The sequence below is a fragment of the Manihot esculenta genome, chromosome 11, assembly GCF_001659605.2.
Source record: "Manihot esculenta cultivar AM560-2 chromosome 11, M.esculenta_v8, whole genome shotgun sequence".
Lineage (NCBI taxonomy): Eukaryota > Viridiplantae > Streptophyta > Magnoliopsida > Malpighiales > Euphorbiaceae > Manihot > Manihot esculenta.
Genome location: NC_035171.2, coordinates 21,448,475 through 21,461,614, shown reverse-complemented (window position 1 = coordinate 21,461,614; position 13,140 = coordinate 21,448,475). Strand labels below are relative to the sequence as shown.

Here is a 13,140-nt window from a genome sequence, read left to right as displayed (position 1 = left end):
ATAAAATGGTTATTTGTTGGTTAACCAATAAAAAACTATATAAATTGGATAAAATATCCAAATAATCTAATATAATTATTTAACCAATTAAGTTTGTTGGATTGGATTAGTTGGATTTCATGAATTGAATGCTAATATTATTTGGCATTACTATTAGAGCTGCTGTTGAAAAATACAATTTTTTTTTTAAATATTATTGGCCAATTTACAAGGAATAGAAAGTGGGGTTGTTGACATTTATACCGGTCATTTCAACGCTCAAATCAATAAATTAAAGAAAATGGTGAAAATAAGAAATTATTTAAAATTTAAAAGTAATTATGTAAGAATTATGTATTTTAATCTATGTGACTATTAATTTTTATATTGTAAGAAAAAGAAGTTAATTATCGTAATTCTTAAAAGTCCGATCAGTACCAACTAATTGATAGGAAATTCTAGGGATTTACTAAATTTGTGCTCTTTAACGGTAATTTCTAATGGAGTCTCGATCCGTAATTGAGAGAGTGAGTCTTGCTGAAATATGAAGTGTTTGAATTTTTTTTATCAATGAGATCGAATATACTCTAATTAGATTCTTACCACGTAATCTTGTCTCTAAATGCCAACACATGATTTACTTTAAAAATTATTATACAATATAAAATATTATTTAACAAATATTAAAAAATAATCTAAAATTATTTTTGATATAATTTAATAATGACAACATTTTTTCTCACAGTATTTTTTTTCAACGTCATCTAAGATGATGCTTTTTCGAAAAAGACTTTTGGAACCCTCAAACTCAATATTAAACACCTCTCAATCAATTTGAAGCAAGAAAAACACGACATAAGATTTCAACTCTGTTTTAAATCATCTTATCCAGTTTATTGTTAATAATATTTACTATGGAAAAAGTTTTTTCTCCCGTAGTTGGTAGCATGCAAACACATAAAAAAAATATTATTAAAATAACATAATAATTTAATATTAAAATTTAATTTCCCTAAATTTAAATATTCTAACCCATTACCCGTAATAACAATATTTTTAATTTTATTTTTCCTAAATTTGAATAGTCTAATCTATTAGACATAAAAATAACACTTGTTTTTATTTAAAATTTTTTAAATTTAAATTTTATTACATATTAAACTTATATTTTATTTTTGTAATTTTAGATAGTCTATGAAACCCATTAAATCATCTAATATTACTAATAAAACACTTTTATTTCTAAAATTTTAAAATTTATTTCTCTAAGTTTAGGAAGTTTAAATATAATTTCAATCAGATAAATAGATTAGCAACTAAGTAAAATAAAAAATTAAACAACTATTAGTTTTTTTAAAACAATAATTTTATACATTATTTTTTAAATAAACCATCAATTTAAGTATAATATATATGTAATTGAATTTAAATTTAAATAATATATAAATGTAATATTTTTAGTTACCACTCCCAAAAATAGTTAAAGAGAGGGAGCTATGAATATTTAAATAACGAAGTTTGCCTATATTTAAAAATAAATCGGATATAATTCCATTCAAAACTTAATTAAATAAATAAAATAAAAATGATGCAAACTTAACTAATCAAAGTAAATAAGGTACATGTATTTTAAAAATTTGTAATTTTCAATATACTTACCTTTCAAATGAATCATTAGATAATTTTTTCAATAGATTCAATCCATAAAGTGGAATTTATTAATTTTTTTTATAAACAATAATTTATTGTTAAATATTTATTTTTTAATATTTTAACTTTAATACTAAAGGAACTATAATAAAAATTTTATTTAATGAAAATAAAACATACCTTATCAAAGTTTTTCCTTAATTGTAGTGGAAAAAAAATATTAAATGGACTAAATTAATTTCTAATTTTTTTTTATAAAAACTGAACATTAAAATTTTATTCCCAACCCTCTTGCAAAGTTTCTCTTGTTTTTATAAAATTTCTATCATTCACCTAAAATTTCTCTGAACAAAAAATAAAAGAAGCAAATAGTTGCAGTTACATAAAATAAAAGAAGTAGATAGTTGTGGGTTTAAATAGGGGAGTAATCGAGGGAAATAAATAAATTGGTGACTGTAGGATCTTGTTCGACATTAATAATGTTAAATAATACGTTGGTTATTCACAGATTTAGCGAGTTTCTATACCCCTAATGAGAATATTTTGTTTGACACCCGTTGATTGATGAATCATTTAAGCTAGATACAGAGAATATAATCAACACTTTAAGGTTGAATACTGCTAGATCATCTCATGTAATGTGGACGTGCACGGAACGCATTGGAATCCATTTGTTCGACAGTTTTACTGTCGAACAAGCTATATGTTCGATAGTTAAATTCACTGCAATAAACATTAAAATTGACAGCAATAAAGTTTTACGGTGGTATTAATTTTGCTACTATGATCTAATATGACAACAACATTAATAGTTGTTGCTATTTGATAACCGCTGGATTTCTTCACTCCGAACTAAGGCCAGGTCCATGAATACAGTTGAAGGACCGGAGTTTACCAAAATTTATTTACCTGGTCGGCCCAACCTTCTGGCCCAATAACCAGTCCTCCACTAGGCTCAGCTTTAACCCCATCTTCCAGCCCGGTCCGGAAGAGGGAAAGGGGCCAACCCGTCCGACTGGTAGGTCCACTCGCTGGCATACCAAGTAAGAATTAAATAGCCGTTACGCATGTAGCAGAAATCTGATTTTCTTGTACGTCCATATCCGAATGGCAGAGACACGTGGCCCAATGACGGGAATTTCGTTATACGTTACTAACAGACAAAAGGAAAAGAATAAAAAGAGGATTGACCTCCTCTAGACAAGACTTTTGGCTAAGTTTACATAACGCTTGTAAAACCCTATTTTCTGAATTTCAGATCATCACGATTGGTGCATAAAAAACTATAATAATAAATAAAAATTATAAATATTAATAAAATATTATTTTTAACAGTAATATTTATTATTACTAATATTTTTTTTTACAGCAACTATAATTTTATTGCAAAATATCTATAACCACGATTTTATAGCAATAATCATATCTTACAAAAAAATATAACAACAAAATTAATACCGTTTTTAAATTATTTATTGTAGTGGTTGTTGAACACGCTTATTCAACCGTCAGTTTTGATCCACCATGATTTGGATAATACTTTTTTAAATATCCATAATTTACATTTACTTTTTAATTTGTACATGATTTTTAAAAAAAAAAAAAATTCTTAACGCTCTTCCTTTTACACTTTCCCTCTCTCTTTCTCTTTTGGCTTTTCTTCGGGAAGAGCAAATCTTTTCCAATTCATATAAAATATATATGAATTGCAAATTGCAGTCAAGGAAAAAGGAGAAGGGAAGTATTATTTTAATGAAGGGTGGTGCGAGGAAGGAGAAGGGAAGAATTGCTTGATCCTGGAGGCTGGTTGGCTTTTTCCTATTATCTGATTTATATATTTTAGGTAATGTAATGCTGGAGATCGTGTGACATTTAATGAATCTATAGTATATATTTAATTACTGATTTTTTAGTTTATTAATAAAATATTTTTTATTAAATTTACGTTGAATTCAAATTTTATAATTTAAATTATTACAATAATAAAATTATAAAAATTAAATGAATTATATAAATTATTATAAAAAATAAACTTTGAAAAATTAAATTAACTATTTGTTTATGTTTGATTTAATAAATTAAACATTTAGTTGCTCTATTTTTTCATTAATCAATTGTTAAATCTAGCAAAATTTTTTAAAAAAAAATCAAATATTTTAATAATGAAAAAAAATTCTCAGAAACTGTTTTGAAGAAACAATGTTCAAACATATTATATGTATATTTTTAGCTTTTAAAAGATAATTCATAATTTTAAAAACAATTTGAAAGAAAAATTATTTGTGAGTGATTTTCTAAAATTTTACTTTTTAAAATTTTGATTATTTTTAAACATTAATTAATAAAATAAATAAAATTTTTTATTAATTTCTTTATATTACCTAATGACATGGAACGATTAATATCAAATTTTACTATAAATTTAGACCGAATTTAACTTTTATTATCGATATTCGATAAAAATTCATAATAATTTATCGAAATGAAAATTTCGAAACGCACGATTTTTAAAAATGTGATAAAAGGGGAGCAAGCCTGATTATAAAGTTTAATATGAAAATTTCATTATTTAATGGTTAATTTTATATTTTAATTATTTTTAAATATATTTATAATTTTATATATTAATTTTTTTTTATTATAAATGGTTATACTTGCTTTTTAATTTTTATAAAATTTTAATAAAATTTTTTATTTTTTATTTTATTTTTTTTTTATATCATTTTAATCAAACAATATTAATTAAAATTTTTTATGAAATTTAAATAATTATTTTTAGGATAGTATATAATAATCATCCAATAAGATTCACACTGAAGTATCATCGCTACTTCTTCAATAAGACAAAAGTAAGAAAATTATACATCTGTCTTATTTTAATGAAATACATATTATTTCATAGATTTCTATTGTTGGATGAATTAACAATAATTATTATCTAATGAGAAAAAAATAATGAAGTGTGTATAAAAAAAAAAAAAAAAAAAAGAGAAGGGAACCCAAAATTTTTCGTCAATAATGGCTGTCTCCCACCAACCTAATCTGAAAGTTCTACGAAGTTTATTTCTAACCATTTTTATTTGGTGTTATAATTTAATGCAATATGATCACATTAATTTATTAAATAATAATTTATTTTATATTATAACAACAGAGGCAATATAAAAAATTTTAAATTAATATAATTAATTTATTATTATAATTTAAATATATTAAATAATATCGATTTACAGTTTAAATTTATTTTATAGTAGGGATTTGCGAGGAATGCAAGAAGCCCTTTGAATTTTTTGGCGGCTGGAGATTACCAACCGGGGGATGGTATTTATTTAAGTATAAATCATAAGATAGTGTGAAATGAACTCATAATTTTAATAAGTAATATATATATTTAAGTAAATTTTAAAAATTTTAAATTAAAATAAAATAATAAGTCAAACTCAAGACTCGATCATGATTTAAATTTTGACTATATGAATTAAAATAAAATTTTAATTAATAATTGTCAAATGAATAAATGCTAAGAAAATGGATACTGTAATTAATTAAAAAAAAGTAATTAAAAAAAATGCAATTCCATCAAAACCAAATGCGTCATGTATTTTTTATTTTTTATTTTTGCTTTGTCAAATTGTCTTTTTTTTTTAAATGGAGATTTGTCTGCCCAGAAAATCATTATAAATTAAAAATTGACCACATAAATGAACATTAAAATCTCTGAAAATTTCAAACCTATACGACTTTTCCTCTTTCTCTGAAAATTTCAAACATTAAAAGCTTTTATTTTTTATTCATTATTAAAAAATATATTATTCTTTAATAAAAATATCTATAAATGCAGTAAAATTAATTATTTTTTTTCTATAATTTTTTTATTATCTTAAAATTATTCTTCATTTGCTTTTTTTAAAACTATAATAACATATAAATTAACTATTACAACTCTATTTAATTTAATTTTTTTAAAAAATTTGTTTAAAATATATCTTAATATTTAAAAATTTTATATATTTAAAATGAATATAATTAAAAAAATTAATAAACTGAATATTTATAAAAAAGTAAAGTAAATAAAAATTTATACTACAGGGAGAATATTTTAAAAATATTTTATAAAAATAATATTTAATAAAATATTAAAATTATAAAAAATCATTTATTTAATAAAAAAAAATTAAAAATGAAAGTAAAAAGACAAAAGGGTAGTCTGTTATTGATTTGTAATACTAAATGAGTTTGCTTCTCTTATTAATCAGTTATCATCAACCAACTATTAGCAATATTCAATTATTAAATTAAATATATATATTTTTAGTTGAAATTATTAATTTTTTTATTTAAATAAATAATTTAATAAATAATAAAAAAATCTATTAGGCTTTATGTGGTGAAGATGATATGAATGTAGGGGAAATATCTTCTTTGTAGTTAGTAGTCGTTTTCCATTTAGACAAATAAAGAAATTTTATGCAATATTAAATTTGCTATATTTGTCACATGCAAATCAGTCTAAACCATCATCCATTATTAAAAGTCGTTGCATGTACTTGAAAGTCTAGAGTTTTAGATTAGGCTCACAGTTGTGTTTCATAATCGCACGAATTCAACACGAACATAATAAAAAGTCATAAAATATAATATAATTAAGAAATTTAGTAAAAAATATTAATACTTACCATAATCCTTTTATTTTGTAAATATATAAATAAATATAAATTATAATAAATGAATTAGAAATTAAAGAAATAAATATTTTACATTAGATAATATATTTTTAATAATATAATTACGATTAACAAAAAAAATAAATTAACAAATTATATATCCACATGTGATCTAAATAACAAATCGTGATATAATTATGTCACGAATCAATTCATGACACGAGACGATTATTAACATTCCATAAATATATCAACACAATTTTATTACAAACATGAATAAATTCAACCATAACTCTTTATTTTTTTAATTTTTTTATCATGTTCTTGTATCAATAATCTTTTATTAAATTTAAAAGAAATTAAACTATTTTTATTTCAAACGGTTAAATAAATTATAAAAAAATTAAAAGAAAAAAACATCACTAAGAATAGGATCTCGGAGAGAAATGAAACTGATGTAAGGAGAGAACATTAAGACCATAGTTCTTATGTACACAGATCTTGGGAGATAAAACCCACCTATGTCTATGGCTGTCTAAGGAGGTGAACAAAGGAAAAAAAGATTAAAGAAAAGGAAAGAAAGAAAGAAAGCAGAAGGGGAGGGAAATGAGGAGGAAGATGGGACCAAAATCCTTTTTGTTTGACTTTTCTTCCCTTAAATTTAAATAATAAAAGGGAAATATTTGAAATTGGGAATTTAAAATACATGAAATATTATATGTTCGTAAATCTAAAACATATGAATATGAGTATTTTTATGAAAAAAAAAAGAAAATTACTTTTTAGTCCTTAAAATATAGCATAATTAACAAATTTATTTCTCTATTTTTAGAACTCAACACTTTCATCCATGAATTTTAATTCCATCAAAATCTAAGTTCTCTCCGTTAAAAATTTATGTTAAGTCAATGATTTCAACTTGGTTAAAGGAAAGAAAATAAATATAATCTCAAAAATACCCTTATCAATAATAAAATAAAAAAATTATTATTTAGTCCCTATAGTATAGAAAAACTCGCTATTTAATCCATTAATTTTGAAAAATATATTAAAATATCCCTGACATTTTAAAAAATCTACTAATTAGTTTCTCTATTAATTTTGTTATTAAAGATTTTACTATTTAGTTCTTATAGTTTTGAAAAAATTATTAGTTGGTTATCCAAATTATTAAAAAGTTTACTAATTAGTCTTTCCGTATCAGGAGTATTTTAGATTTTTTTATAATATTTAACGACTAAAATTAATGAAAAAATTAACTAATAATTTTTTTAAAATATCAGTGATGTTTTAATAAATATTTCAAATGTAGAGTAGTGATTGACAACGAAAGGTATCACAAAAATAATTTCTATTGAATTTTAATTTTTTATTTTTAATAATTTAAATGTTATATATTTTGATTTTTATTATCTTTGCTGAATTTAAATATTAAATTTATTGAAATTTTATTTGTTTATGGAGATTGAGTTTGAGATTTTCTTTTTTAAATTTTGACGAAATTAAATTTTATGGACTAAAGTGTTGAATTTAAAAAATAGAGAGATAAATCTGTTAATTATGTAATATCTTAGAGACGAAAACGTATTTTTTTCTTCAATTTTTTGAGAAAAAAACCTATAAATTTGTAGGAATTAAATTTTAAGGATTAAAGTGTTATGTTCTAGAAAGGTAGTTCAGTTATTTTTTCAATCACTAACGTCATTTTTTATGGAGAGACCTCTAATTTTGACAGAATTAAACCTCAGAAACGAAAGTGTTGAGTTATAAAAATAATGGAACAAATTCTTTAATTAGATTATATTTCAGAAATTAAAAAGTAATTTTTTAAAAAAAAAATTATATGAAATCATCCGATTAAGAATTTTATAATAAAAAAATAGTAACAATATTTGATTGAGTGTTTAGATTTTTTAGATTAAATACTTATATGGGTGAGGAGTATTTACCTTGTAATTGGTGGACCCTTTTCCACAAGTATCCCTAAAATAAAACAATATTGTACTCGTTTGAATAACCATATTATAAAAACTAACACTTGTTCCCAAGCATTTACATAAAATTCAAACTCTTTAATTTTTTTTTTCATTAATTTTCCAATTAAAAAGTCTATATAAGCAATCCTATGGGAAGCAGCTCCAAGCAAACACATCCAATTCAAGAATTTTGCTTTCTTCCTTGAAGATGATGACACTCTCTTTCTCCCCTTCAAAGTTGGGAGCTCCAACTTTTGTGTCTGTCCCCATTAGAGCTCCTTCTGCCCTTCCTCTAAAAGTATATTGCCAGAAAACTGAAGCAGAAACCACCACCAAGAAATTGCCTCCAGGGCCACCAAAATTGCCTTTTATAGGAAACCTTCACAATTTGATAGGCGGACTTCCCCACCGTACTCTTACAGATCTAGCAAAAGAGCATGGCCCACTCATGCATCTTCAGCTTGGTGAAGTTCCAGCTGTTGTCGTTTCATCAGCTAAGATGGCTCAGGAGGTGATGAAGACACATGATCATGTGTTTGCTCAGAGGCCTGAACTTATTGCTTCCAAGATTTTGTCATATAATAGCACTGATCTTGTCTTCGCTAAAGGAGAATACTGGAAGCAAATGAGAAAGATTTGTTTAACTGAACTTTTGGGTGTGAAGAAGGTCAAGTCTTTTGCTCCTATTCGTGAAGATGAAGTTTCAAATCTCCTGGAATCCATCAAGTTGGCTAGAGGGTCTCCTGTCAATTTGACAGAGAAGATTTTCTGGATGACAAGTGTCATAGCTTGCAGAGCAGCTTTTGGCAATAAATGGGAAGATCAAAATGATGTTATAACAATAGCTAGAGAAAGTTTAACTCTATCAGGAGGTTTTGACTTGGCTGATTTATACCCTAAAAGGAATTTTCTTCATGTGATCACCAACATGAAGCCCAAGTTGGAAAAAATGCGTGACAAACTGGACAAGGTCTTGGATAGAATCGTAAACGAACATAAGGAGAAATTGGAAACTCGCTCAGATGGACCTGCAGACGATGAAGTTTTAGTTGATGTTCTTCTCAGGCTTCAGGGAAGTGGCAGGCTTGAGACTCCTATCACCACTGACAACGTTAAAGCTATTATTTGGGTCAGTGTTTCTGATTGTTTTACTGATTATAATTAACAAGATACACTACAAGAAATTGAACTTTTTATGATAAAATTTTAATGGAAAAAAAAATCTAAAGATGAATTTGAATTTATAGATAAATACTAAAATTTCACTGCTAAATATAACAAATACCATTAAATTTTTTGTAGCGATCTATTTTAGTGATAATATATTTTTATGACGAATTTTATTAATTTAATATCGATTTTTATCCCATTAAAAGTCTAATTTGTTGTCGTGTAATCCCTATTTCCTTTCTCCAGGATATGTTCGTTGCTGGAACTGATACTTCATCGAATACAACAGAATGGGCTCTATCAGAAATGATTAGGAACCCAAGAGTCCTGAAGAAAGCACAAGCTGAGATAAGACAAGCCCTTAAAGGAAAGGAAACAGTTAACGAAGAAGATATTCAAGGGCTACAGTACTTAAAGTTGGTGATCAAAGAAGCTCTGAGGATTCACCCACCAGTACCCTTGTGTCTTCCAAGAGAAAGCAAAGAAAGCTGCGAGATAGATGGCTATGAAATCCCTGAAAAAACCAAAGTCATCGTCAACGCCTGGGCAATAGGAAGAGATCCTTCGTACTGGAAAGATCCAGAGAAATTTATACCAGAAAGGTTCAGTGAAAACTCCATTGATTATAAAGGAACTAACTTCAACTACATCCCATTTGGAGCTGGAAGAAGAATCTGCCCAGGTATGACTTTTGGGCTAGCTAACGTTGAGCTTCCTCTTGCTAAATTGATTTATCATTTTGATTGGGAATTGCCCAACGGGATGAGACCAGAGGATTTAGACATGTCAGAATACTTTGGGGCAACTGTCGGAAGAAAGAACAACTTGGATTTGATTGCTACTCCTTACGTACCATCGTCATCTTCACATGTGGACTCAATCAATCGCGTCGAGGCAATGGAAGTTCTCAACTAGAGTTAATCCAAATCAGAATCATAATCATTAAAAAATACCATAATGTAAAATAATACATTACTGCGGTTAAGCGTCAGTGACGTTTCATTATTGGGTTTACTTTTTGTTCGTTGTCGGACCACTTGTCTGGGTAATAATGACTTTTTCTCTTTGTTTTTTTTTTTTTCTTTTCAACTAGAATTATAAATTATATACTTGAGATTATCAATAATTAATAAAATATGAATGGCAGTCGGCTCATTCTAGTCGGATCAAGAAATTTGGATCCATATCTTTTCTCTTTTTTCTTTGAATTAATGAAGTTTTTTTATATTTTCAAAAAAATAAATATAAAAAGCAAGTCTGATTTTTTTTTTAGATAAATTATGAAAAATATGGTTAATTTATATCTAATTATTATAATATTCATAAATTCAAAGATAAATAGATTATGATTTGAATTCAGAAATTATATGAGTTAATCTCAATCAGTAGAAGAAATAAATATATATTTTACCTATAATTCAAATAAAATTTAAATTGAGAGGAAGTATCCTCCGCCTTACATGGTATGATAATTATTTTTTTATTATAACCTAAAGAGTAGGTAAGAGCCGTAAACTTTCTCCCCTTAAATTTTAATTTTAAAATGGAAGTATAGTTGAATATAAGCTTGTTTTTAATATAAGGTTACATTTAGTTCCTTTTTATCTTTTTTTTTTAAAAAAAATAAAAAGTTGATTTTTTTAATCGTCTAATTAAATAAAATATGATGAATTTAAATTTAATAAATTTTAATTATATTTTTATTAAATCTAATTCTAATTAAATTATCATTAGTTTAATATAATTATATTAAATCATGAAATTTGACTTTTTAAGGTAAATAGGCACATCATGTTCATCAGAGAAACGATATATTTTCGTGTGGATGGAGATTATCCTAATTTCTCATATTTTTTTTAAAAAAAAAATGTTCGGAGGTTCCAAATCTTCTGAAAGGAAATCACGGGGTTATGATATTCAATTGTGGTCCCGTAAATTATTTTAAATTCTGGCATCACTTATAATGATTAAATATTAATTGCACTCACAGACTTGATCCCGTGAGTTAAACGAATCAAACTTAAACTTCTTAATACTCGGCTCGAGTTCGAAAAGAGTAAATCTCGAATTTGGTTCGAGCTCGAAAAAATTTTAACGAATCAAATTTGAACTTTTCAAAACTTGGCTCGACTCGATTTGTTTACACTCCTATTGAGACTTATGTCTTCTAAATGCAATAAATCTCATTTTCACCATTAAATTTTTTTAAAAAAAATTTAATTTTATTTAAAATTAAAATTTTTTTTACTGAATTTATTTAAAACTTTTGATTTAAGATGAGATTTATCTTTTTTTATCACAAATTTAAAATAATATATATTTTTAATATTAATTTTGAATTTCTAATATTATAAAATTATTTAAATGAAAATGGATTATTTCATATTTATTTTATTCATTAAATTTTTATAATAAAGTTTTAATATTAAACAAAAAATTAATATTATTGTTAGAAATTAAAAAGTCATATTTTGATATTTTTAGTCAAAATGCCGCAAATTTAGTCTAAAAAAATTTGGATAAATTAGTATATTTCGTTACAAAATCGCAACAGTGAAATAATATTTGAAATCCGATAAGTTTGTAATCTAGCGGTAATAAATTCTGTAATTCGCCATAATATATTCTGTAATATTTGAAAAAATACCGTTGGAAACTTTAAACTAATATGCCTAATAGCTGAACTGCACGGGCACAGACTAATGCATGTTGAAGGAAAACGTTGAGCAAACTAATGCATGTGGAAGGAAAAAGTTGAGCAAGCTTCTATTAGCCAGTGGTGTAGATTTCACCTACTTTGCTTGATTTCCGTTCCACATCAAATTATATATAACAGCTAATATGAAACTATTAAATAATTTGTATTAGCTATTTTGGATCAAATAGAAAGTGAGTAAAAATTATTTGGATCAGTTTGGATCAAACTGTTTCAATTGGTATCAGAGAGACCCTGAATCAGACAAATTGTTCGAAATTAGTGGGATTATGAAGAAAGGACTACCCGTATGAGACGAGGTGGAGCCGCCCGAGGTATTAGCGAATTATAATATCTAAGAATCTGGTTCTAATTAGCAATTGTATTGAATTCAATTGCGACGAGAACGTTATAAATTTAACAGAAAAGAATGTAACGTTCATCTATCTGCTTGATTTCCGTTCTACATCGAGAAATTACGGTAATTCCGAATTGTATATAATAACTAGCACGAAACTACTAAATAACTTGGGTTAACAATTTTGGATCAATTGAAAAATGGGTTTAAAAGTTATTTGGACCAATTTGGTGCGTACCGTTTCATGTAGTGTTTTTCCTTTGAATTTAAGTCTAGGATTATTCACATTTTATAGGAAGTCTACACAACTATAAGTGTTAATTTTATTTACAAATTATTAGGTTACAAATAAAAAATAAGAGATATTTAAAATAAATTAAAACTCATATATAATATACATTTATTTTTTGCTATCTACTTATTTTAAATTTTATTTATATAATGAAGTAAAAAATTGTTATCCCATAACAATTTTTTTTAAAAAATTACTATAGTATAAAAAAACTCACTATTTAGTACTCGATTTTAAAAATATAATAAAAAATATATAAAATATTAAAAAATTACTAATATACCTTTTATTAATTTTAAATATTAAATATTTTATTATTTAATTTTTAATTATAAAAAATTCATTAATTAATTTTC

The 13,140-nt window shown here is 24.9% G+C and overlaps 1 protein-coding gene across 1 annotated transcript; it reads left to right on the top strand.

The window, feature by feature from the left end:
* Positions 1–8,425: 8,425 nt before the first annotated feature.
* Positions 8,426–10,519, top strand: LOC110625955 (premnaspirodiene oxygenase). The gene is made up of 2 exons (XM_021771666.2): positions 8,426–9,398; positions 9,686–10,519. The coding sequence occupies exons 1-2, from the start codon at positions 8,478–8,480 to the stop codon at positions 10,352–10,354; spliced, it is 1,590 nt and encodes a 529-aa protein (XP_021627358.1). The 5' UTR covers positions 8,426–8,477; the 3' UTR covers positions 10,355–10,519.
* The last annotated feature ends 2,621 nt before the right edge of the window (positions 10,520–13,140 follow it).

Coding starts and splice junctions, on each gene's coding strand:
- LOC110625955 (XM_021771666.2), top strand. CDS start 8,478: ATGATGACACTCTCTTTCTCCCCTTCAAAGTTGGGAGCTCCAACTTTT. Junction 9,399..9,685: donor ACGTTAAAGCTATTATTTGG/GTCAGTGTTTCT, acceptor TCCTTTCTCCAG/GATATGTTCGTTGCTGGAAC.